We start from the raw sequence: 27,656 nt of genomic DNA, 5'->3' as shown, positions 1-27,656 counted from the left end.
GGGATAATAATTCTTAAGGAATTCGGAGGAAAAGTTTCAGGTAGTTTTGAGGAGTATTTCAAGAAAATTGAAAGGAGAATTAAAGATGAATTTCAAGATTGTTCTAGATTCTACTGCGGGAATTGTAAGGAGAACTCCAGGGAAATCTAGAACAAATTTGAAGAAATTTCTGGGAGAATTCTAATGAAATTCCACCCGGTAAATTCCTAATGATCAAATTATGTTTTTAATTATAAATTATGTAGATAACAACTTGAAAACTGTACCTAAATTATACTCAGTCATTATGAAGATAACAATCGTGACACTGTAACTACGTTATACTCAACCAAGCAGGGTCCTTTTCGATATCTTGTAATTCTTTTCCGTAAACGAACCAGGAAATATCGATGATAATTGCAAGGAAATCTAATTTTGTTCATAGCTCAAAAAATTCTTTGCTGAATTTTTGAAGTTAGTTTGAATAGTTTGAAGAGAAGAATTTATAATTTTGAGGGAATTTCAATTAATCTTCGGGAGGAATCGAAAGAGGAGAATTAAATGGGAATTTTGAGCAAATTTCCAAAAAATTCTGAGTAGCATTCCAGGAAAATTCCAATGAATGTTTTAAGATAATTCAGAGCCGAGTTCCAAGAGATTCTCTTAAGGAAATTTCATGAAAAATTTCAAGATAATTCTGAGAAAAATTTCCATGGAATTCTGATGTTGGGACAATACTTTGGGTAACCTGGGGTGAATTCCAAGGGCATGAGAATCCAGAGGATAATTTCCAGGCTAGGTTTTCTTGAAATTTTTTCAGTTGTGACCAATTGTGACCTATGCATATCCCAAGGTCATAATTGGAACACATGCAATTCCCATAGGCCTTAATTCGAACAAATTATAATAGGAACGTATAGCCATATAACTGGTACATCTACCCTAGATAATTATGATAGGAATTTCAAGAAAATTCTTATGTAAACTTTGAGAGAATTCTATGAAGAATCTCGAGGTATGGAATGGATAACTTTTTTATATTCTGTAACATAAAAAGTTTTCAAGTTTCTAGAACTTCAAGCCAAGCCTCGCATATTTTTTGGATTGGCAATGGATCATTTAGAAAACTTATCAATATACTTTATTTAACAAATTAATGAAATTCAGAGAGACATTCCTGGTTTGTTTGGATCTCAGGCTCTATTATTTTGATTTTTTTTATGGATTTTTTTTACAGAATTCGACTAATAAAGGCAAAAAACAAACACGTTTTAAGGTTCAAATCTAATTCCCCGTAATTCAACGGATGTCAAATTTCCTGGTTCATTAGGTTTGTGGAGAATTTCAAGGTGATTCCGAGGAACATTAAGAGAAAATTTAATTCTGACGATTGCTCCATCGAGATTTTGAGAAAATCTCCGTTGAACATGGAATGGACAATTTTAAGGTCTTCTGAACCACTTGAAAGTTCTCAAATTTTTCATGAAGTTAATGGAACAACCTTGAAGTTCTTTTGTAGTTTGATAAACTAGCCTGATGCTCACAATACTTCTCCTTAAATCCGGAACTTTATAGGACTTCCTAAAGTTTCCTCAATTTTTCTAACGATCATTGATCTCTTTTAAAGATTTAACAATTCACTGAAGTTCTCGAAACTTCTTTAAAATTCATGTGACTTCTCTAATGTTGAAGGAACTGCTCTGAGGTTCTCTGTTCTTTTCTGAAATTCTCAAAACTTCTCTCAAGTTTTTGCAGTTCTTATGAAGTTTGTTGTACTGCGTTGAATTTAATTAAATCGTCCTAAAAATGTTTAAGCTTCAGTGAACTTCTGAACTTATGCGAAGACCTCAAATAACTTTTTAACGTTTCTGAAGTTAACTGAAAATCTGGGAACTGCTTTAAATTCTTCAATAATTTTCTGAAACTTATTTTCAGAGCTTACTGAACTTCTTTCAAATGCTCCCGCATTGTGCTAATGTTCATAAAATTTCCTGAAGTTCGCGGATCTTAAGCTCCATAGATTTCTATGAAGTGAAGTTTTTCTAAATTTCTGGAACTTTTGTACTCCCAAAATTTTCATGGAATTAGAACGAATAATAATTAATATAGTTCTAAGATTTTCACGGAAGTTCTCAAGATTTTTCTGACGTTCATAAAACTTCCCTTAAATTATCGACACTAATTTAAAACTTCTTCAATAGTCTAGACTTTCCTGTTGCCTAAACGATAACTGAATTTCTTAAAAGTTCTCTAGACTGCCCTGAATTTATCAGTATTTTTTAAGAACCCGCAACTTTACTGAAATTAATTAATTTGCCTTGAAATTTCGAAAATGTTCCTTAAGTATTATAACGATTATTAACACTCGTTAATTTTCCCTGAACTTATCTATGATTACCAGAAGTTCTCTAAATTTGTTTGATAATTAAGCAAATTTTCTTATATAGGGTAGAGAACTACTTCGGCCTAATCGCCCATTTTGAACCTATCGAGCAGAAAACTTCAAATAAATCCATGATTTCAGAGTAAACAATTCAATTATTCGTTTGGTACGATACTTTAGTTAATAAGTTACCGAACGAAGTCAACGAGAACGCGTGATATGAAGGTTTGCACCCATTATTCCCAAAAACAAAAGAAGCGCTCCGACCGAATCAATTTTTATCTTCATCCAATAGGCCGAAGTGAATTCATTGGCGTTTCAATGCGTTAGGCCGAGTTTAGAATCGGTAGGCCGAGTTTGGCGTCAAGAAGCAGTGTTAGACTTTTGACAATATCTCAACGATTGGTTTCTCTTTATAAAATCTTATGGTACGTACGGAAAGGTAAATAATAACATTCTGTTTGGTGCTAAACTGCGTTAGATTAAGGAAGACTAAGTGCGGATTGTGTTTAATAGGCCGGAAATGGGGTAATTAACCCTATATTCATAGTTCCCTGATGCTTCGGATGTTTTAGGATCAATTCTTGGAATACCCTATAATTCCACGGAACTCCTTGAAAGTCGCCGCAAATTTGCTTAAGTTAATGTTCTGAAGCTATCTGATCGTCCTCGAAGTACTCGGAACTTCGCTGAATATCATTAAACTATATAAAAATATCTAAATTTAGTTCTCTGGAATTTCTTGAAGATATCACTGCTTGCTAAAAGTTCTTGCTTTTTTTTATTAATGGAGCTTCATCGATGTTCTCTAATCAACTTAGCTAAATTTTCGCATTTTTTTAAGTTCTTGAAATCTCCATGATATAGGGTTTTAGATCTAATTTCCGTCTTACCAAGCACAACCCACGCTTTACCTCTTTTTCTTGAACGGGTTTGAACAATAAATTAAATTTTTCTATCAAAGATGACTTCTAAATTTATTTACCTTTCTATAAGCACCGTTAAATTTGATAAAGAACCACACATTGTTGAGCTATTGTTAAAAATCTAACACTGCTTCTTGATTCCAAATTCGTCCTACGAGTTTCAATTCCGTTCAAACGCATTGAAACGCCATTGGATTTTCTTCGTCCTACGGATGAAGGTAGAAAAAGCGAGTTTGCTAGGAGCGCTACTTTTGTTTTCACCCAATATGCTCTAATAGGCTTTGTGTTGTAGCTTGTGAACTAACGCATCAGTACAAACGTATTACTGATTTTTGCACGGTGAATTCATTGATTATGCTGATGTTTTCTGCTCGATAGAACGGAAATGGACGATTACGACGAAGTAGCGCTCTACCCTAACGCCCTTAAAATACTCTCGCGTTTTCCGGATGTTCATAAAATTTCCAGGAATTCTCTCGAAGCTTTGATGAAGTTTTCGGAAATTTACTGAGTTTCTCGAAACTTCTTTCAGGTTTCTAATATTTCCTTGAAATTATTTGAACTGCCCTTTGATTCTCTGACCTGTCTTGATGTTCTCGAAGCTTCCATAAAGCTCTTAGTTCTATTAAAGTTTTTTGTTCTGCTCGGAAATAAATAGAATTCCCGTAAACACATTTAAATTTCTTAGAAATTCTCTGGACCTCTGTGAAGTTTCTGAAATTTGCATAAATTCTCTGAAGGTCTCTGTACTTTCCTGAAATTCGCGGAGCATCTTAAGGGTTCTCGATTTTTTTTCATGGAACTACCGTTATTTTTTTTTTAAATTACCGTTTAAAGATTTTAAACTGCTCCAAAAGTCTGGACTATAGTTACGGGAACTGCTCTTGAGATCTGAAATTCCCCAATCTAGCTTTTCTGAGGTGCTTAGAACTTCTTAAAAATTTGCACAATAACTCTCAAGTATTCTAAATTTCTCAAGTTTGCTTGACACATGTGAAGTTCTCTGAAATTCTAGGAACTTTATAAATGTTCCTGAAAAGCTTACAGTTTCCAGTAAGTTTCCCATATTTTCAACTTGTTAGCATCCCTTATGTTCTTGCAGTTTGTTTATAGAGCTTCACTGAAATTCTTAGCATTTCCTTTCATAGCTCAGAACTTCTCCAAAGATCCTACAGGGCTGGTAGCGATCACTGCTGTCAGAAATAGTGATTTTAGTGACCATGTTGAAGAAATAAGTGACCAAATAGTGACTTATAGTTGTAAAAATAGTGACTAAAAAGTGACCTAAGACCAAGAAATTTCCAAGAATCTGCATTCAAATTCCATGAACAGTTTTAAAGACCCGAGGAATTTTATTATAATTTCTAAGGACCTCATTCCAAGGGAGCTCTGGAAAAAAAAAAATCATTCAAAAAAACATCAAATGCAATCGAGGTAGTTCTGAGGAATTTTAGATTTCTTATGAAGCCTTAGTTTTGAGTAGAATTACAAGAAATCTTAGGAATTTCTGAGGAGCACAACTCTTGTGAACTTCACCGGAGAATTCCAAGGGCATTCTGAGGATAATTTCATAAAGTTTGTGGGAGAAAACGAATCCGGAGCAGAAGTCCTTAGAATCTTTATGAAAATACTAAAAGGAGCATTACAATTAAGTCTGAGAATAACTCCAGAACATGTTCAAAGGAATTCAGAAAATAAATTCAGAGCAGTTTGCCAAACAAATTATGAGAAGAAATGTAAGGAATTTCTGATGAGAAATGCCAATGAATTGTTAGGAGACTTTCAATGTAAGTAAAATTCTAAGGGAAAAAGTGAGATTCAAAAAGAAATCTGGATTGAATTCAATGAATACTCAGAGAATCTTTCCAAAGAATTTCTAATTATGGAGAATTTCAAAGTAATTCCGAAGAAAACTAAAAGAAAATTTAATTCAGAAGATAGCTTCATCGAGATTTTGAGGAAATCTCCGTTAAATATGGAATGAACTATTTTGAGGTTTTCAGAATCACTTGAAAATTCTTAAATTTTTCCTGAAGTTAATGAAACTACCTTGAAGTTCTTTTGTAGTTTGATAAACTAGCCTGATGCTCACAATACTTCTCCTCAAATTCTGAACTTTATAGGACTTTCTAAAGTTTCCTCAATTTTTCTAACGATCATGGATCTTCTTTAAAGGTTTAACAATTCACTGAAGTTCTCTAAACTTCTTTAAAAATTATGTGACTTCTCTAATGTTGACGGAACTGCTCTGAGGTTCTCTGTTCTTTTCTGAAATTCCCAAAACTTCTCTAAAGTTTTTGCAGTTCTCATGAAGCTTGTTGTACTGCGCTGAATTTAATAAAATCGTCCTAAAAATGCTTCAGTGAACTTCTGAACTTATGCAAAGACCTCAAAAAAATTTTTAACGTCTCTGAAGTTATCTGAAAATCTGGGAATTGCTTTAATTTTCAAGTTTGCGGATCTCATCTCATCAAGCTCCATAGATTTATATGAAGTACCAATTTACCTAAATTTTCACGTTTTCCGGATGTCCATATAACTTTGATCACGTTCCAGATATTCTCTCGAAGCTTTGCAGAAGTTTCCGGAAATTCTCTGAGTTTCTCGAAACTTCTTTAAGGTTTCTACAATTTCCTTGAAATTATTTGAACTGCCCTTTAATTATCTGATCTGTCTAGATGTTTTCGAAGCTCCCCTAAAGCTCTCAAGCTATTTACGATTATAGATTTCAAACTGCTCCAAAAGTCTAGACTATAGTTACGGGAACTACTCTTAAGCTCTGAAATTTCCCAAAGATTTCTAGATCCAGCTTTTCTGAGGTGCTTAGAACTTCTTAGAAATTTGCACAATACCCCTCAAGTTTTCTTAAATTTCTCAAGTTCGTTTGATACCTGTGAAGTTCTCTGAAATTCTAGGAACTTCATAAAAGTTCCTGAAAAGTCTCGGATGCTAAAAGAACCGCTTTGAGGTTCTTACAGCTTCCAGTAAGTTTCCCATATTTTTAGCGTGGTAATTTCCCTTACGTTCCTGCAGTTTGTTTAAAGGGCTTCACTGAAATTCTCAGCATTTCCTTCTCCATTATGAATTTGAAATAAATCATTTATTTTTTAACTTAATTCTGGCAGTTTGAAAATCTTCATCGAACAGGAACATGCAATGCGAAATTTCAAGACATTGAATATTTTTAGATCTTGGACTTACTTACTTGGAAAACTCAGGTAATTTTATCCAGAAAAATGAGTAGACGTATAGAGAAAGACGATTAAACATCACAAAGAATAATCAATCTTGCAATAAATTCACGCTAAAAAAGTTGAAAATAGTGACTTTAGTGACTTGACCTTAAAAAAAGAGACTTTTTAGTGACTGGCTTGAAAAAAGTGACCAAGTCACTAAAAAGTGACTCGCTACCAGCCCTGAAATTCCAGATTATTCCCCGGTTCTCCTAGTTTTCCCGGTTCAGTGACCACCCTGATTTCAAACATCTTTGCCAGTGTTCGGATGTTCCGGATTCTGGTTCTTCGTTTTTGGAACCACACTTTCTCCAAGCAACCAGCTGATATACCACAACATTTTGATCTCAGACAGCGGTCAGTGGCTTCTTATGTGAACCTATTATTATTATTTATCTTTATTAGGGAGGCTTTCAGCCTTGGGCTGGTTCGCCTCCACTTATATGAACCTATTAGAATTAATCCACTGTAAGTATTTATTTGTTAATTAAAGATTTTAGATCGAGTGATGTCAACCCTTACAGAAACTAAACACTTGTTCACATGCGGTATGGTGTTAGGATGATAACGCCATTCTTTAAAGAGGCTTAGTCTATAGTCTAGACTAGGGACGTTATCAGTCCAACAGTAAACCTTTTTTATTCAAGTATTTATATAATAAAATTATATGCATCAACGTCCCACGTTCCTTATAAGTAACATAGAACATGCGACAATAATGTGTATGACGGCACTATAAGACTTGCCTAATTTTTCTTCTCGGTTTTCAACATCCCTACAGAGGCGCTGAAAACTACACCTAACAAAGACATTTTCCAAAAGTTTCACCCTAACTTTTGTTGATCGAACCAGCGACAAACTTTTTATCCTTTCTTTAAACCTGCCCATAAAAAATAACGAAATATCATAGCTCTTTTCCATACGATCCTGGCCAGATTGGTCACGGTGGAAAACATCAAACCCGTACTTACCATTCTCACTGCTGTCGTCCGTATCGTTGGTCAGTATCCCAATCAGCTCGTTCTTCTGGTGCAGCTCGTGGGCGAGCTGCGCTAGGTTCTCGTTCGTGCTCTTCAGCTCCTGTTCCAGCTCGGCTACCCGGTTCTCCAAGCTCGTATTCTGCGTCAGCAGTTCCTTCCCGATCTGCACCGTCAGCTCCAGGTCCTTCTCTTTCTCCTCTAGCAGACGCGTTACGGCATCGATGTCATCGTACGCGCGGGTCATTTGGCTTACGCGATTACCGCATAGGACTGCAGAAAGGATAATAAAGGAAGGAAGAAGAACGAAATCAATAAAAAATGCTAAGCTACGTGATTGATATTGGTACATTTAGTTATTGCAGATAGATAGGGAAGAGAGAGAGAAAATGCATCGCAATTCGTTCGGGGGGGGTCTTACGTAAAGACAACAAAGCCGATGAAGGGGGAAAACATTGAACAAGGCGAAACAAACTTATAAACCACACCAAAACAAAACCGACTAATCGACGAAAATCGATAATTTCTGTGGCAGCGAAAAGGGTGTTTAGCGTTTTTTTTCTTCTCTGCTGCCTATAAACTATAAATAGATCTGTGCCGTAGTGTTTTGAACTTGAACTTGAAGCTGTGGACAGGCGGTGGCCTTGAATGGAAACTTAAAATGAGCTAAAGAAAAGCCATAAAAAGTAGGTAATATGCATAGCTATGAAAGTGGTTATTGCGACCGTGTTTTTTTTTGTTGCTTCCGCGGGAACATGTAATCTTGAGTACTATTTAGCAAACAAGATTAGAGGAAGGCGCTTGTTGTGTGGTTTTGCAGCGTGCGCTACAGGTCTCGTTCGTGGTCAGCGAGGTGATGTATTAAATCCAAGTATTGAAATACCCAGTGGTTACAAAAGCGTAGAAAATAATTAGAATGTTTTTTTTTAATAAATATAAAAACAGTTCCTAAGAAATGTCTGCCACTCATGGACAACTGCCTGACCGACATTTGTGCACAAGTTAAACACATTAGTCATAAACCAAATCCCGTTAGAGATGTCGTACATGCCGACACATTAGGCCCGACATGTCATCACCAGGGGAGATGTCACTTCCCATTTCCCGGAACAGAGAGAACATTTTTCCAGTTTCTGGGTCATAGCTGTCGCAATCGCCCCGTGCACCGGTGCAGCGCATTCTTTACAATTACCTCGTCCGATGCACCTCCTATGGCGACGTCACTGTTGAGCAGTGCATACACAAACAGTACAAAATTGGCCAATCTTGGCGGCTCGTGATGCGTGAAGTTGAAGATGCCTCCTCCAGCAGGGTACTCCTCCGGAGTAGCAAACCTTTTAGACGAAATTACTTTCGAATTAAGTCTAATAATCTATGCACGCCGTACTGCTAGGTTTAGCGCTGAGCTCTTACTTACTGAGTTTGAATTGTTTTTTGTTTATGTAACTTTTTTCCCAATAGCTCCCACCAATAGGCACCTCAGTGCAGTGTAATGGCTCAAAAATGCTCCAAATATTCGTCCAACTGTTGGAAGGACGCCCTTGCACCGCCGTTTGCCAGCAGTTCGCACGATTCTCACGTTTCTCGTGTTTTGCTCTAAAAATCTCGCACCTCCCTCTCGCAAAGTGTGTGGGGTAATTTCGGCTCACTTACAAACAATTTCCCTCGTGGCAGCGGTGTGGGGGCGGCGGCGGCGTTCCAAAAACTGGCCCAAGTGAATCGTCGATTGTTCCCATCTTTGGGGCGCATTCATAAACAATCAATTAATCTACACAATAAGTGGAGCGTTGAGAAACGAACACCACGGCGAAAAGCAAATATCGCATCTATTGTTGATGCTCCACAGGCCCCCGCAGTTTGACGGTGACAAATGGTGCTGCCGCACCCTTTGGCGCCGCGGAGTTGAGTTAGAAGAGTTATTGCATAAGAGCGAAAATTTTCCGCACGATTTTCCAGTAGCCCGTGATGGAAAATTGTGCAAATATTTGACTTGGGCTCATCGGGATCTGGGCTCCGGACCGAAAGCTGAAGGTGACGAAAGTGTTGTTCGGCGCAGTAATGAGACGGGCACGACCCGGGAAGGGTCGAGAAACAAGAACTTTTCGTGACGAGGTCTCACAAATGCCATTCGGGACTGCAAGCACCGGAGAAGGCGGATGGGTTGGGCGGAAAGGGCACCTGATCGGGGCCTAATTAGTGTCGTTACGAAACACCTTCGCGAGCTGGTCTTCTGCACAGCGCATAGCGAGTTTCAATTTCGTTAACGAGCGAAACATTATGCCTACCATAATCGATGAGGTAGGCTTAGGGTTTTAATGCAGTCTTTTCGGAGAGCTGATTTATAGACGAAATTGAGCCGATCGAGAGGTAAGCCATTAGAAATAATGAGCGGAAATTGAATCATCGATGGATTGGTTTGCCTGAGAGTCGTGTTAGTATTTGACATCTCTATTTCGAAAAATAAGCAAACTTTAGTCAGATGAAATGATAGCCTAAATCGTTTTTGAATATTCTATGTAAAGTGCATAAGATGCCAACATTTCACGGATTCAGAGGGCGAGCAGTTCTCCATTCTCGTTGGGACGTTCTTCTTCTGGAAAGGCTTGCTTCGTTACTAGTCAGCAATTCCATAGAAAAAAGTTAGAGTGGATCTTAGAAAAAATATTAGACCCGTATTTTGACGTAGGATTACGGCTTTCGGCAACATATTGGGGATGCAATTTAAAAAATCAAAATCGACCGCGTTACGAAAAGTGGTCAGGTTTTGACCACTTATAACTTTGTCAATAGCGGATTGGATTTTAATTCTAAACATGCCAATCGATTGGAAATTTGTCTACGAATCTAATAAAATTAACACTTTATCAATTTTCAATACGTCACTTTTGAAAATTACACAAATGTCCAACTGTTGCAATGGTGATCAAAATTATCTAAAAGCGCTTTCCCTAACACAGATATCAAAAACGAATTCCATCCAGTCGGTGCGAACGGTGCTTATTTATCTATGCCAAGCTCGTCACCCTCGTTCCAAACAACATACAGCATGCCAGCCTCATCTGTATTGAACATCCTAATAGCACAGCATTACTCAGTCATCACGACAAAACGATCCTTTTCAGGACCACCATGATTTTTTTTAAAGTGTATTTTCTGGACATTTGTCAAGATCATCAATCGGATGTCAGTTTCCATAAGTATCTAACATACCATGTATTTTTAAGGTAACATTGGGGGAGCAATTTCGAAAACCAAAGTCGGTCGTGGCATGAAAATGGTAAGACATTCCTCCAATCAATTTTTGCTTCATTATTATCAATTGAATAAACCAAAAATTCCGCGCGTTTTGTGCACGAAAATGCGTAATTTTAACATCAGAAAACGAGGCGTTTCCGTGATGGGAAAAAGTGGATTCCCTAACACAGTAATCGAATATTAATACCGAGCACGTAATCCTACGTCAAATCTACAGTGTTGTCTTGAATACAACCTCTTACTTTTTTTATTTCGCCATTAGGGTGGCCTCTTTTGTGTTAGAGTGATCCGAAAAATCTGAATTTTTCCTAGTTTTTAGTTTTTTTAATCAGTACTTTTGAACCACTTGAATGATTTTTTGGATCAAAAGGTCTAATGAAAGATTATTAAATCTACGAATAGGATAGAATTAGGAAAAATATGGATATGGACTTAAATCGTGGTTTTACATTGAACAACATTGATTATAATCGATTTTCATTTTTTTTTTCATGGTCTCGGGACCAACATGTTTTTTCGTTTCTGATCTAGAATTTTTCAAAAATATGAAGCTTTTAATTTTTGCTCATAAACTGCTATGAGCCTCTATTATTAAAACTTAATATTTTTGAAAAATTGTTACTTATAAACGAGAAAACAGTTATGGCTGATTTTTTATGTTGTGTAAAATAGTCCAAATCATCAAGAAAATATATAACATGCAATTATTTCATTGGTCCCGAGACCATGAAAATCATGAAAATCGATCGCGACAATAACTTAAACGTCATAAAGAACAGCTTAAAAGTTAAAAGGAACAGCTTTATAATCAAAACTAATAAAAGTTCAAATTTAAAATTGGTTTAACAAATTTAACCTTCCTAATGCATAAGGAAAAACTTACATATTTAGTGTTTCTAGACCCAAAATGACCCGAATGCACTAGGAAGGTTAAAGACATCGTAAATATGCTTTAAATTACTGGCAAAATAAAAAAAAAGTTTTTAATTTATCTGAGGATCATGCAAAATATTGAATAAACTGGAAGTATTTCAAGTCAAAAGAAATCTAGTTCTAGGAGGCAAAAGTTTGTATTACAGTAATGACCCGATTCCGTTAGCCCTTCCGCGCATCAGACTTTTATCTTTCAAGAATTTCCCTGGTGACCAACAAATCCCGATTATCAATTTCCCGGTTTTTCCCAGAATTTTTGGAAATTTTCACAATTGAGCGATATACATTTAAATGAAGGATAAAACCAAATGCGATTGAACCGAAGAGATCACTAGGTTAAATGAGTCATTACTAAGACTAAGTTTTTTTTTGCTGGATCTTAAATTTGGTTCTGCGATCAATGTTTTCAAAAAATTTCTCGAAAAATTCGATCAAAACATAACAGGCTCTCATTTTATTATTCTCAAACATTTCTTTTAAAATAATTTCCCGGCAACTGAGTTCTTCTAAAATATATTTGAGATTCTTTCCGGGAATCCCTTGAAAATATATAACAGTCCAGAAATTCTTTAACTCAAAATAAAATCATAAAATTCGATTCTTTTTGAATTAAAAACTTTTTCTAAAAATTCACCGATGCTTTCTTCAATTTTATTTCATTCGCTTGAATTCTCATTAGTTCCTTAATTCCCATGCAATTCACCTCCGAATTGTCTTCAAAATGTTACTCAGAATTATCTTGGAGATCTCATTTAAATTCTTCTGAAAATTCACTTGGAATTCTTCTTAGTATTATCTATAAATTATTTTTGAGAAGCTCCTGAAATGATCCTAGGAATTTCCTCAAAACTCTTCGCGCAATTATTTTGAAATTGAAATGACTCTTAACTCACACAATTGACTTGAAGTTTTAGACAAAATTTTCTAAGAGTTCATCCCAAATAACATTGCAAATTTTATCGAGGATTTAAGACATTTACAAGACTAAATAACAGTCTACAGAACCCTCATAAAACCCAAATTGTTACATGGGATCTCAAAACTTCCTAGGACATTTTCACTGGAATACCGTGGTGTCATCTCTAGAATCAATTCTAAGATATGCTCAAAATTGCTTTGGGAAAAAAAAATCTAAAATTCTCGTAAAAGTTATTCTAAGTAGCTGTATCCTAAAAATCTAGTTCAGTCTAAAGCTCTTGAAATTTTATGACGTTCCAAAATCTTACTTTTCTCGAAGAGAATTTCCAAATTTGTCATCGAAATTCACGGGTTTTACGCGGTTTTTTTTCTCAGTGACTTCGGACTCGCCCCTTTTTCCTAGTTTTCCTGATTTCCCGTTTCACTGATCACCCTGAATTTCATAAACGTAATCCTAAATTTTTCTCATTCATCTTCAAAATGGATGTTTAAGTAAAAGTAATGCAATCAATGGTGCAATAAAATCACACAAAAGTCACATGGCTCATTAGAAAAGATTTTATAAAAGGTGGCTGAAAATATCTGGACATTATTGCACTGAGTTCGATTCATAGCAAACTTTACAAAGTCTTAGATACAAAAATTTGCCAAACAAACAGTTTAAGACCTTCAACATTTTTAAAATTCCAAAAATCTAAAAATAAATGAAGTCCCAGACATTTTTAATTTAGCAAAGCTATCATTTCAAAATACGGTAATTCGAATATTTTTGTCTGTTTTGAATCATCAAAGCTTCTATTGCTCCAGAATTTTGGAAATTGCTCAATGTCCGAAATATTGGTCCTGAGAATTAAAATAACAACTCTACTAATCTTGAAGATTTTTCTTAATCAAGAATAAAAAAAAAACTTTAACAAGCATGAGATTGTCGAAATTTGTTTTTTTTTCTGTGATCTCGATAAAAATTTTGTGTTTGAATAAACTTGAAACTGTATAAATGATTTGTTTAGAATTGTTCCAAGAATTTCTTTAGAATTAATTAAACATTTCGTCAGAGTTCAGCTTAGGTATTCCCTTACCATTTGCTCCACATTCTTTGTAGAACGCTTTTCGATTCACTCTGCATAAAATTTCTAAAAATTCTCGTTGTATTACCTAGGAATTGCCCAAAGAATTCTCCTGAAAATATATCCCCCCAGTATTCACTAAGTATTCTTCTAAAATTCCCTCGGAATAATCTATGGAATTTCCTCTATATTCCGCTCAGAGTTCTCTTGGAGTGATTCCGTGAATTCCTTGAAATGTTCATCAGAATTTCCTAGGAACTCTTCTCTGAGTTCTCTAAAGATGACTACAGGAACAACCTTGAAACTCTCTATAGTATTTATTTGAAATTTACCTCAAAACTTCATTGGAAATTTCCTTGACACATTCATTAAGCATTATTTCAAATATTCCTGAGAGTACTTTTGGGACAATACTCAGTAGTATCATTGAAATATTTTCAGAATTCTCTTTAGATTCTTCTACTTCTCTTGAAATTCTGCTTACAAGTATCTTGGAGTGGTCTTTATAATTCACTTTCAGTTTCCCTTATTCTTCTTCTTCGTATTTCAAGCTTATTGCTTATCGCATTTTAGCTAATTGTGTGCTCTCAACTTAGTGTTCTAGATGCACTTCCACAGTTATTAATTGAGACCTTTCGATGCCTGTACCATTTTTGCATTAGAATAATTGTGTGGCAAGTACAATTATACCGGATCGGGAATCGAACCCAGCCACCTCCAGCACGGTCTTGTTTTGTAGCTGCGCCTTTATCGACTGAGCTAAGGGAGCCCCGAGGGAGTTCTCCTTTCCAATCCCATATTAAAGTCTCAAATTACTTGATAGTTTAAGTCAGAACCAGGCATGGAGAATCATTAACATTCATTTGACGACCACACATTACAGCTATTGCAACTCCGTGATTGACCAGATTGTTATTTCAACTTCCGTTGTTACTAGACATGACCGAGTATACCTCTGCATCTCCACGGTTGTCACGTAAATGGCGTTTTTGTTAGTGGGAAGGATGAAATTAGATCTGGATCCACATTGCAAATGATAAGCAAATGACGCGGCCCTATTAACTAAGTAATGTAAAGGGGCTTAGGTTCTAACCCACGATCTGCGCAGTAAGCAAAACCGGTCGCTCTAAGGCCACCGTGCTCCTTACATCACAACAAGCTACGACCGACGATCGTTCATTTTGACCGATAATGATGCTATTAAAATGAAATGACATCCCCGAGAGCAGTTAACAATGTCTTCCTAACCGGATCAAGCGTACGTCACTTTTGTATAAACATATGTATTACTTGCCGAGTCCTGAGGCCTTAGATAGATCAACTTCGTAATATAACGGAGCTTGGATTCTAACCCATGATCTTCTGCTCAATAAGGAGAAAGGGTTGTTCTATAACCACCGTGCCCCTTACATTACCACAATCTACGACCGACTTCACAAAAAGCTATTCAAATGAAGTGACGTCCCCGAAAGCAGTTAACAATGTTTTCCAAACTGGATCACCCTTTCTGAAATTAAGGAAAATCATTTACATTCATTTCGTGCATTACATTCATCTGCCTTCAACTTTGTTCATCAACAGAGTTGCGTGAAATGACGTAGGAAGCTTTTGTAAGTCTTGTTATTAGTTACAACTTTTGCCAATAACTCAAATTTGTATCTCTTATGCATGACGGACTAGAGCGAACAGAACTTATTATTGTTTTTGAGTGAATGTAATTTACATTCGCTGAAACAGAAAAATAAGTTCTGTTCGCTCTAGTTCCTCATGCAAAAGAGATACAAATATGAGTTCTTGACAAAATTTGTAGGTCATAGTAGGACCTACAAAAGCTTCTTACATAATTTTACGGAATTCTGTCGGTGAAAAAAGTTAGAGGCAAATGAATGTAAATGAATGCACGACATGAATGTAAATGATTTTCCATGCCTGTTCAGAACTCTCTTTGAATTCTCTTAGGAATTGCCTTTGAATGGTCCACAAAATTTTCCTGTAAATTTACTTTGAATCTTAATTAGGGTTTGCTTGGAATTTTACTAAGAATTACCTTGAAATTCTTCTAACGATTCACCTGGAGTCAGGAGTTCTTCAGAACTAATTTGAAAGGAATCCTCAGATTTCACTTTCTTAAAAAATCATCCTATGAACTTCTGCAACGCTCTTAATTAATTTGATGTCTGGGTTCTTAGGATTTATTCTATGTCCGCAGGCTTGAATATTTATTTTCGTCCCAGATTCTTGAAAATGTCTCCTAGTTTGATTTCATTAGGTCCAAGCTTAAAAAATGTCGAAATTTAAAATCTGTAGAAACTATCCATGTTCCAGAACTTAAAAAAAAAACAATTCAAGCCTAAGAATTCATGTTGTTACTGAAGATAAATAATGATTGAGCCAGCACAATTAAATCAATTTACTGAAGATAAATCCACTTCACAATTATCATGTTCAAAGAGTAAAAGTAAATAACGAGGAAGTTGGTTATATTATAAAATATTTTGAAATTTCTGAAAAAGTTCTTTGGCGTGTTTCAATATATTTTATTCTTAAAAACAAGCCTGATAAAGGAATTTGAAAAGTCTCTCAGAATCCCAATTTTTTTCAGTTAAATTAAGATTCCCTGACGATTCCAGATTTTACAGGTTTTTCCAGATAGTAGACAACCTGCCGTATATCACCTCAATGCAACCAAAAGGCGAAGCAGTGGGATTATTACGAAGATTACCTGGAAATGTTAGCTTGAAAGAAGCAGAAAATATTTATTATTTCAAGAAATCAATGTTTTTATTTGATAAAATTCTTTGGAATTCGGGGCAACTGTCTACTATTATCCTAACCTAATTAAACAGGTTTAAGTTCACCAGAACGTTTTGAGCAACTTGAGCATTATTGACCACTCACGGTTGCTACTCTGTAATTGCCAGATCAGCTGTAATTACACAGAGAACCAATAGACGATGCTCGAGATTAGCAATCATCCTCAATGTATAAAAACTGGTGATCTAAAATTAGGCCACGCCCGAACGCAGATCATGAAAGGAATGGGTAGGAACGTGAATGACGTGACACTCGCTTTGTTGGAAGCAGAGGAGTCCTTTGCACTTCCACGAGGAATCACTGCGATGTTGGGTAAGAGGGTTGGGTTTGCAGCAGGGTTAGTTTTGGTAAACGATAAGATCAATTGATGTCCTTGAGTGTGGATGGGCCTGAGATTAGACTCATGATGTTCTGCTCAGTAAGCGAAAATGGTTGCTGTAAGGCCACCGAGCCCCTCATATTACATCATACCGTTACTCGAGTTGTTGTAACCACTCAAACTCGACACCGACGATAAGTTTCGCAAAATACACGATAAACAAGCGATTTGAACATAAATATCATTAATATGAAAGTACCTGAACCTCATTTTTCCTCTCAGTGAGCAAGCCACTGCAACCGACGATCTTTCAAATTTGAAAACTAAAAGCTACGAAAAGACACTTAGGCCTTCATTAACTTCCCATTTCATGCGACTTTCAATGTTTCAATTAGCTCTTTACGCATTGTTCAGGCTATCATGCCTCTTACATCATAATAAGCTATTACCGAGGTGACGATTTTTTAAGCCCTGATTAAACAAAATATGAAAATTTCATTACGTTATCGAAAGCAGTCAATAATGTATCCTTAACTGGATCTAGTGTGCGCCCTATTTTTTTCTCTAAAAATTCCGAAGCTTTCCACAAACTAACTATATCATCTGATAGAGTAAACTTTATCTCAGATGCTGGCATTAATTTGCCATAATGAGTCTCTATTCATGAGAAATCGACGTTTAAAGTCATTGATTACATTTGGCACATAGGTCCTTTTCAGGTGTTGCTCTAGTTGTTGAGTGCAAAGAACAAATGAGACTGCTCTTGCTGAGTGACGGGTTGCAACAGAATTTTCTGTTGAAAAAAAAACAGATCTTTCTTGATGTTCTCGAAGCTCCCCTAAAGCTCTCAATTCTATTGAAAATCTCGGTTCTGATCTGCAAAAAACTTGGAATTTCCGTAAACACCTTTAATTTCCCTGAAATTCTCTGGACTGCTCTGAAGTTCCTGAAATATTCCTGAAGTTTTCATAAATTCTCTGAAGGTCTCTGTACTTCCCGGAAATTCTCGCAACATCTTTATGGTTCTCGTTTTTTTTTTCAGCACATCATGGAACTATCCTGATTTTTTTTTTAAATTTACGATTATACATCTTTAAACTGCTCCAAAAGTCTGGATTAAAGTAACGTTAACTGCTCTTAAGTTTTGAAATTCCCCAAAGATCTCTAGATCTAACTTTTCTGAGGTGGTTAGAACTTCTTAAAAAATTGCACAATACCCCTCAAGCTTTCTATATTTTTCAGGTTCGCTTGACTCTTGTGAAGTTCTCTGACATTATAGGAGAACTTCACAAGTGGATAGGATAAGTTCCTGAAAATTATTGGATGCTAAAAGAACAGCTTTGTGGTTCTTAAGGGGAAGTTTACAGGGCAAAAAAAAAAAAAAAAAAATTGGCCTCTCAGCAAAACCGAAAAGTCGATGTTTTGTGGTTTTTTGAGTCCAGCTTTATGCCATGATGACTTAAAAAAAATTTGCTTTTACCTGATTTTCCTTCAGAAAATAAGAAAAAATGTGTTTTTTTAGATTTTTGATATCTTTTTCCAAATTTTTTAGAAAAATCGAAACGTTATTTTTATTTTTCGGAGCGGTGAACTTCCCCTTAAAGCTTCCAGTAAGCATCCCATATTTTTAGCGTGTTAACTTCCCTTATGTTCCCGCAGTTTGTTTATGAAGCTACACTGAAAGTTCCTACAATTGTTGTGAAGTTAATGGGACTGCAATAAAGATAAATTTATAAATTTCATAAAGCTGATTACGAAAATGAAATAAATCTTTTTTTTGTCCTTAATTCTCGCACTATGATTTTTTTTCAGAATCTTTAAAGTTCAAAAATGGAATACGAAACTTTAAGACATTGAATATTTTTAGATCTTAAGAAAGATTTTTTAACTATATGAAAGTGAGAAATTAAGTAAGTGTTAAACTTCAACATTCAATGGATTTGAGTGTAAAGTAAATTTCCATGTCTTAAAAACGTTTGGATTAATTGGTGTTATTTTTGATCTACCAAAAAAGCATATTTTTAACGCATTTAAAAAAACAAGCTTTCTTATTACAAGCCTGAAATTTATCCGTTAAGGCTCTGGAAAAACCTGGAAAACTCAGGTAATTTTATTTAGAAAATCGAGTAGACACTCTGTAGACAAACGATTAAACGTCACAAAGCATAGAATGATCAATCTTGAAATAAGTTCAGGCTAAAAAAAGTTGAAAATAGTGACTGATTACAAGAAAAAGTGACTTTAGTGACTTGGCCTTAAAAAAGGAGACTTTTTAGTGACTGGCTTGAAAAAAGTGACCTACTAACTAAAAAGTGACACGCTGCCAGCCCTGCAACTGTGAGTTGTTTTCGATAGCCTCGATGATATTGAGCTGTCCACTGCTAAGTGCTCAATTTACAGTGTACTAGTCCCCTTTCGTGTCACTAGTGGCGCTAGCATCAGGGGAAATCGGGTCATGGGGATAATAGAAGAGTTGACCACATTGTTAATTTATAATATTTGCACATTTTCCAAAAGCATTCTAACGTCAGATCCAGATTTAGGGAGATCATATTTTTTAAATTAACTTATGATGGTATGCGGCCATTTGGCTCAATACTTGAGAAGATTTTTTAATTAATCAATTTTAGAACAATACTCAATTGCTGCATATGAACCCCCATTTTGGAGACATTTATTCCAAGCTAAGTGAAATTTTACGATCGGTGATTGACACTCGATTGTAGAACAGAGACTGACGTTAAATGAAGGAAAAAATGAAAATATTTGATCCCGATTAGAAAGTTTGATGAAAAATTAGAATTTCATAGTAGTACATTTTTTATTCATTTACTCTTCTCTTTCGAAATTATCAGGAATTCGCTTGAAACTGAAAATTTTATCATCAGTAGTTTTATTGATCAATTTCTGATGTCTCTTTATTTGCTACATTTGATGACTGGTTTACAGATATCATACATAAGTAATAAAAATCTTTGGTATAACAAAGTTCGAGACAGAAATTTCATGCCACAAAATCATGAGAAAATAAATACTTAGATTTCCAAACAAGCATAGGTGTACCATTTATGACACTGTTACTTTAAAAAAAAAAGATGTACCAGTTATGGCATATGAGGTTTACATGGAGTAGTGTCACAACTGGTACACCTGCCCTACTTCGGTTCAAAGATGTGACCCAATTTGCTAAACCTGCTGCAGTTAGGTGAAATTCCATCACAGCTTTGGCCGAACCAATTAGAATGAAAAACACACACACACATAACCCAAACTGTCAAAACATAATTTCACACCTGTTTTCCGTGCAGTTCCTCCACCACCACCGGAATGGGGTGGTGCAGCAGAACCAGAAGCAGTGCTGGCGACACTCCCATCACCTTCACCGCAAGTGACACCAGCCTGGGCAGCAGCAGCAGCAGCATCACGCTTTCGGTCGCATTTAAGGCGAGCTTTTTCCGCGCTGCTGCTGCCTCCGTCAGCCGCTTCTCGTTTGCATTTGTTTTTGCACTTGGACGTAAACCGTTTAACTGCAGTAACAACGGGAGAACCACCATTACCACCAACCAAATCACCATCACAATTACCCTCAACAACAACACACTGTTCGTCGTTACTACTTATCGTACTGTTTTGCAGACTAGAGGAGTCCCGGGATCGGGATCGCGATCGAAGCCACGACGCACTGGCACTGGAACTGGTAAAGTGGAACCTCCTTCGGGTTCGGGTTTGGGTCGTTTCCGCCTCCAAGCTCGGGTCGTGCTCTGCGGGGAAAGGCCCGTCGGAGGATTCGCTTCTCCTAGCGGCAGGATTCAGCTGGAACCGACCGACTGGTTCCGACAGACAGCTCATGCTGTCTTCGGTTTCCGTTTCCGTCTCACTGGCACTGGTGGTGCCGCCAGCACTACCGAGTGTCTCCTGTTGTTCCGTCCCATTGCCGGAATTCTTCGGCCGTCGCTTACGGAAAGCATTGACGGCGCGGGTTAGCATTTTCCTAACTGTTTAAATAGTCTTTTCACAGTGTCGTTAAAGGTTGTTAAACGCGTTGCTTCATAGTCGTGGACATAGTTGACAAATCGATTAATTCACTACTGTTTAGCGGTCACTGTCGCCGTTGGTGGTCACTTTCAATCACTCGCTTTTCCCTCGTCCGTAAAGAATTGCTGCGGCGGAAAACAACATAATTGCATAAAACGTGGAGTAATTGAAATCGGTTTTCTTAACGGATTTGAACAACAGTATATTAGCTTAATATGGGGGTAAACTGCTGGGGCGAGCTGGTGCTGGTTGTTGTAGATTGATTTGTTTATTTAGTGAAAGTCTTTGGCCACAGCAGCAGTCACGGATTGGCGTGGCAGGTGGTTTAACCTTTGATTTCCCTTTCGTTAGATTCAGAAGGAAACGCGACTTTGAAGCCGTTTGTTTTGCAACAGAGTGCCTAAAAACGGTTGATTTGCCCACAATTGAATTCCATGCCAGATTAAATGGTGATTTTCTACGTTTTCCTAGAATTATTCTAGGCTTTCATGGATGATTGTTCGATTTGATATGGAATCCATCGGCAGAAAAATCAACCTGTGCGCCTTCATGGCACCTTTATGAAGCTTCCAATACAGACAATCGATACTGAACTTTTCAATTTGCATAATACCCAGTCGCTCCCAGGAAGAACCATGCGGAAAACGTTACACAAACTAGGTTAGATCGACATGCGATAGAGATAGGTCTAGGACGAAGGTACTTTACTGCTTAGAAAGAGCGCCATAAAACCGCGGTTAGACGATAGAGTGGTTCAAGGAACTCTCAAGCCAAATTAAACCCCGAAACGTCATTATAGATGCTACAATGTTGACCCGGAAAAGTTCCAAAAGAGCTTCCTCCCACAACAATTAACAATAAAACAGAAACAACCCATCAACCTGCTATCAGATTTCCGCAAATCAACAATGATGCGATGATGGTTCGGTTCTTGTATAGAGACCCCGCCGATAAAATAAACACACCCCGCGCGAGCACTCACACACACGATATTTGCATAACGGTAGATTAGTCGAAAGAATCAATGGGCTGTGAGTCGAAGCGCGCACTAGCATCATTGAAGGCGGCGCGGCGCGGTATCACAGCAGCACCATCAACAATGTGCGCAAATCATGTGAATTTTGATCCGAAACGGAACGCGCGGTCTGTTTATAGCTGGTGTGTGGATACCGGTTCGGGCGAATTGGTATCATTAGAGAGGAGTTGCATAAGGGCAAGCTAGTAACAACAACAACAACAACGGCAACAGCTAATACAAATTAAACGCAATCTCCCATGACTAACTAATGGGCTTACGTTATCTTGTTCTTTTGAGAGAGAGAGAGAGAGAGAGAGAGAGAGAGAGGGGCAGAATGTTTACCACATCAATTGGTACTTGTACCGTGTCGTCGTACAAGAATGGTGTTGTGAAGCTAAATGAAGTTCAGTGCAATTCACAATGTTTTCTCTGGAATAAGAAGTTGCAACTTATTCCACAGAAAATATTGTACATTGCAAATTAATTTCGCTTTGAAGCTGTGGATTACGTGCACCAACTTTATCCATTTCCGGAGATTTTTTTTTAATTCTTGCCGTTCCTATAAATAATAATAATCATACGCTTATTTCTATTTATAGGAACTGTAACTGGAATGTTAGTACACTTTAATTGTATTAAAAAGTTATATTTCAAATGACGAGTTAGATGAGCTGTTCGAATTGTCTAATATAAGATTCCGTTCACATCAAAAAATATTCTGATTATTTATCGAAAATTTTTAGATACCGGAATGGCTAATGTTAAGTTGTGCATTTGAAAGAATGACCTTGAACACACGAAGCATCAAAATTGATACGTGCTCAAAAATGACACCATAGGAATTTTATCATATAATTCGTGCTGGGTGACCTCACACCTGATTCTAGATTGCTGAGCTCCATCGGCGAAGTCTGATCATATGAACGATATAAACGAAAATCGACTGTTCGTAGGGATTCTCAAGAAAATTAATCCATAAGATTCTCTACAATGTACATAAAATGAGCGTTGTAAGTTATTGTCTATCGCTTGTTTAGAATAGGGTCTCAGGAGGCCGAAGCCGTTCGACAGCCTAAGTAATGTAGTAATAACTACGAAATGTGGGAAAGATACATGTAAACTCTAGATTGGGCAGTGGGCTTATGGCGACGGAGCTTCACACACTTAAATTTCAATAATTACCACAATTGATAATTTTTTTTCTGAAATTTGAAATGTTCTTAAACAGGGTGTCGACTCAACGAAGAAAAAAAATCCCCGATATTCCCTGATATTCTTAGATTTTCTAGCAAATAAAAAAAAAACCTTTTCCTTTAGATTAATTTCCTGTCACAGAGATCTGTCTAGAATTTTTCTAAAATAAACTTGAAATTTCAAAAACTCTGGAAATCTCTTGTTTTTTTTATAATAGTTTTGAAATTCTCCGTGGAACTGAATTCACTGGTGCTTCATTTTTTTTTAATTTGCGTTAAACTCTCCGTACAATTTCCATGAAATTCACCTCAGATTCTCGACCGACAATTGAAAAGGGCCTACTAGCTTTTGTGAACAAAACTTGTAATCCCCCTTCCCTGCTAACACCTGGGGAAATTCTCCCGCCGAGAATTGTCTTCAAATATTGCTCAGAATCATCTTGAAGTTCTCTCATAAATTCTTCTGGAAATTGCATGGAATTATCATTAACATTCTCTAGAAATTTCGTTCGTAGTGCGCTTGGAATTATACTCGGACTTTCTTTATAGATCTTCGCAGAATTATTTTTGAATTGTACCCTCAAAATTCGCGTCCTGGAATCCTCTTCACTCTTGGGACTTCTAGTAAAAACTCTCTTAGAGGTTTTCCTAAAGCTCCCTAGAAAATATTCTCTGAAATACCTTGGTGAATTTAATCTAAAATCTGCTCAAATTTGTTTTGGAAAAATTCTTAAATTCTCTTAATAGTTGTTTAAAGTGACTGTAGTTATCGTGGTAATCTAGTCCAGTCCAAGGGTCTTGAAATCTTATTGTTTTCGAAGAGAGGACGAGGTATATTTTTTTCAGATTTGTCATGTAAATTTCCAGCTTTTGCCCGGTTCACTGGTCACTCTACATTTCACATATGAAACACTTGCTTTTAATCCCATTATATGTGTTTTGCCTTGAGTACATTTTGAGACTCAGCTCCGCAAGAAAATTATTCCGGATAATACGCTTAACCAAAAACTGGATTCCTCCGGTGGGAAATCGTAAAAACAGCGGTTTCACCTCCAACATTCTGTAAGTTAATTCCATTTAAATTGCAATAGCAGCAACATTACAATGCTTAAACTTTACTGATAAGCTAATTTGACGAACTAACCAGGTTCACAATGAAGACCTAAAATACCTAATACAGCCACTCTATGCTGTCAAAGCAATGCTTGTCTACGTATATTTGAATCATTATTCAATAATAAAAGTGCTGCACCAAGCAGAACAAAAAAAAAATCCTCCCAAGCAAGACCATTATCCTGAATCCTCATTTAGTTAGTTCTCTGAGCTAATCAAGCTGTTAATAACACAATATGGAACAAGACCTAGATGCATTTAGAAAAAAATCATCATCTTCTCTTAAAACTGGGTTTAGATAAGACAAGTCAATTGATTAACTCAGTTGAATTCAACTGACTTGAACGTGTAAACCATGCCATTCAACTGACTTGATCAACTAACTCGAACTCTCAACTTTTCAAGTCAATTGATTTCAACTGAATTAATCAATGACTTGCCTTGTTTTGATCCAGTTTAGCGCTTAATCATTCTTGCATTTACTCAAAGGAGTTCCAATGCGCTCACGGGATCGATTTTTGTTGGATACAGCTGATTCGAGCAGACGTACCAATCTACTCGAAGGTTAAATTTTGTCAGACGCAATTAGGTATAACATCTATTGAGAGGCGCACATTCCCATAAGCAGCTTAAATTTTTCAACAACTAACAACGTCTAGCGTCTCTACGAAAATGAATTTTTATTTAGGTTCAACTCTGGAATGTGACAACACCCAGAGGGAGCTGAATTTATATTAGGCTCAAAATCATCGAAATACCCTTTTATCTGAGTAACGTTTGCTCAACTTGCAAAAATGCAAAATCAAACATTAAACAACCACAAGTTCGCAACTCTATTTAAAATTTGGAATGAAAGACCATCCTTAAACTACAACCAGTAATTAAGTTGTTTAAAACTAGCGAGGTCAGACATACTTATTAATAAGTTTCTGTTAAACAGAAATATTTCCCTGACTTTGAATGAAATTCCCTGAGATTCCCTGGTTTTGAAGGTCCAAAAAAGAATTCCCAGATATTCCCTGATTTGTCAGGTTTTTTTCAGGTAGTCGACACCCTGTTAAATGTCTCAGAATTCTGAAATTTATCCAAGATACATGTAAATTATTCGAAGGGCACAAGGCCGAATAGTTGTAAACGTTGATCAATCAATTAATTGAAGGGAAATTATGAGGAGTGGAAATATGGATAATAATTTCAAGGGAATCTAATTATTAATATAGTACAAACAATTAATTGCAGTATTTCAAGCTATTTTGCAGATGGTTTCAATAGAATTCCTAAAAAAATCATAAGCTTTTGGAATAAATTTGGGAGAGTTTGTCAGGAAGTTTGTAGTATATTTCTAAACTCTGTGTAGTGTTCCAGGAGATTCTGAAAAAAATTTCCAAGGGAATTCGATGGAGAGTTTCAAGAGTATTCCTAGAAAATTCCAAGAGATCCTTCTTAAGTGCATTTTGAGAAGCATTTTATAGACATTATGAGATACATTTCTAAGGAATTTTGAGTTTAAATCCGAGGAAATTTTGGGATTCTCAATGGCATACCAAGAGATTTCCATGAATATTCCAAGCGATAGTAAAGAATATAATGGAGAGAAGATAAAGTAAATTCTCACGAGAGGGATTTCCTAAAGTGTTCTGCACAGAATTTTGATTTTTATGGAGAAAATTTATGTGGAATACCGGACAGAATCATAAAAAAAATAAAAGTCATTCACCATTTCAATCGAGCAGTTGAAAATGACGTTTCCTACCACTCCAACTTCGAAATAAAACAATATTTTGAGATTTTTTATTCTAGAATCACGAGAAAAGTAGCCAAAAGTGGTGTATTTCAAAATGAAATAGTTATTTGTTGCTACACTTTATTGAAATCTCTGATAGAATGTAACGCTAAAACTGATTTCAAAGAAATAGTATATGTTAGGTTAGGTTAGGTTATGGGACTCTTTCAGCCTGGGGCTGGTTCGCCTCCGGATGAAGAAATATTTTAGTTTATTTTTATATTCCACATTATGTAACCAAGACTTTTTCAAACAAGCGTACATTGGAAAAAGTATTCGTTTCGACCTCCCCAATAAGACAACTGTCCACAATTATGAGGACTTATTCAAAATCTAAAGAAAAAATAAAAATTAAATAACGAACAAATTATTACAAAAAATAAGACGTTAAGGCGAAGACAACAAATCAAAAATACTGGCAACTCTTCCATTTTCTCGTTACGCTGTGAGACAGGTGCAATCGCGTCATTTGCCACTCAAAGGTAAATGCTCGCTTCGGCTAAAGCGAAGACATCACATCAAGAAGACTGGCAACTTTGCTAGAATCCAAGCGACAGATACAATAGCGCTGCGCTTGAGTGAAGATGGAAGCAACGCATAGAAAAATGAGCAAATACACAAACCATTCTTCTGAGGATGTAATTTTTGCTATCAAATTCGTTCGAAGCATTTACCTTTGAGCGGCAGATGACGCGATTGTATCTGTCACATAGCGTTCGTATGAGAAAATGGAAGAGTTGCCAGTCTTATTGATTGGTAGTCTTCCGTTAAAGTCAAATTCCCTGTTATTTCTCGGTTTTTCTCGGTCGTTTTCGATTCCCGGTTAATGTTCGGTTCTCATGGTTCAGTAGCCACCCTGCAATAGTCTAACTACTGTAATTTGAATAAAATAAATCAAATGTTGATTAATCTTTTAGATTTTACATTAAAAACCTTTCAAAATGGTGGGTCAACATAGAACTTGTTTGGTTGCGGAGTCTATGCGTTCTAATAAGATATCATGTCTATAAATCTAAAAATTTCACGCTTGCAGCCCAGAGGTAGCCAAGCTCTTTCGAAAACGGCAAATGTACATTTTTTTTCAATAAATGCTAATTAGTGCTTAGTTACTTATGTTAAATACTCTACTGGTGTTGTTTTTAGAAAAAGAGCGTAACGACGATCAACGTCTAAAAGAAAATGCTTGAAGAAGCTTCCAGAAGAAACTTATGAACGAAGCTTCTGAACGAAGGCTCTGAATGAATCTTTAAGAAGAAAATTCTGAACAAAGCTTCTAGAAACAACTTCTTAACGATGAAAGAAGATTTTAGAAAGATGCTTGCAGAAAGTAACTTCTAGAAATAAACTTCTAGAACGAATCTGCTAGCAGACTCGTCTAGAAGGAATGATCTGCAATATCAGAATCTTTTAGATAAAGCTTTCAGAATGAAGCTTCTAGAAATAATCTTCAAGAAGAAGTGTTAAGAATCTTCTACAAAGAAGCTTCTCGGAAGAATCTTCTATGAAAAATCTTCTAGATGAAGCTTCTAAAAAGAATACTCTAGAAGAAACGCCTAGAAAGATGCTGCTAAATTAAGCTTTCAGAAAAAAAAATGGTCTAGATTAAGCTTCGAGAAAGAAGACTCTCACGTGTCTATCAACATTAATAGAAAAAAATCAGTGTCGCTAAAACACTCACCAAATGAAAGCTTATGCTCTCCCCATTTCAAA

General features: G+C 36.3%; 2 protein-coding genes across 14 annotated transcripts in view; both read right to left on the bottom strand.

The window, feature by feature from the left end:
- Cdk5alpha (Cdk5 activator-like protein) overlaps positions 1 to 27,656 on the bottom strand; it is a 572,471-nt gene that overhangs the window by 69,209 nt on the left and 475,606 nt on the right. The gene's annotated exons all lie outside the window — the stretch shown is intronic.
- Positions 1 to 27,656, bottom strand: part of milt (trafficking kinesin-binding protein milt) — a 344,265-nt gene that overhangs the window by 14,340 nt on the left and 302,269 nt on the right. For 11 of the 13 annotated variants that reach the window (XM_065229556.1, XM_065229554.1, XM_065229553.1 and 8 more), the window contains one exon: positions 7,493 to 7,771. In XM_065229556.1, coding sequence (XP_065085628.1) covers positions 7,493 to 7,771 — 279 coding nt within the window. Of the gene's footprint in view, positions 1 to 7,492; positions 7,772 to 20,097; positions 20,403 to 20,430; positions 20,947 to 27,656 lie in introns of those variants that run through there. The other 2 variants (XM_065229555.1, XM_065229560.1) reach the window with 2 other exon arrangements.

Source organism: Ochlerotatus camptorhynchus, unplaced genomic scaffold (assembly GCF_037179485.1).
Source record: "Ochlerotatus camptorhynchus isolate MF236.1 unplaced genomic scaffold, CSIRO-AGI_Acam_v1.1 ptg000316l, whole genome shotgun sequence".
In the NCBI taxonomy this organism is placed as follows: domain Eukaryota; kingdom Metazoa; phylum Arthropoda; class Insecta; order Diptera; family Culicidae; genus Ochlerotatus; species Ochlerotatus camptorhynchus.
Note: the sequence above shows the minus strand (reverse complement) of the source record. Positions and strands in the feature narration are given on the sequence as shown.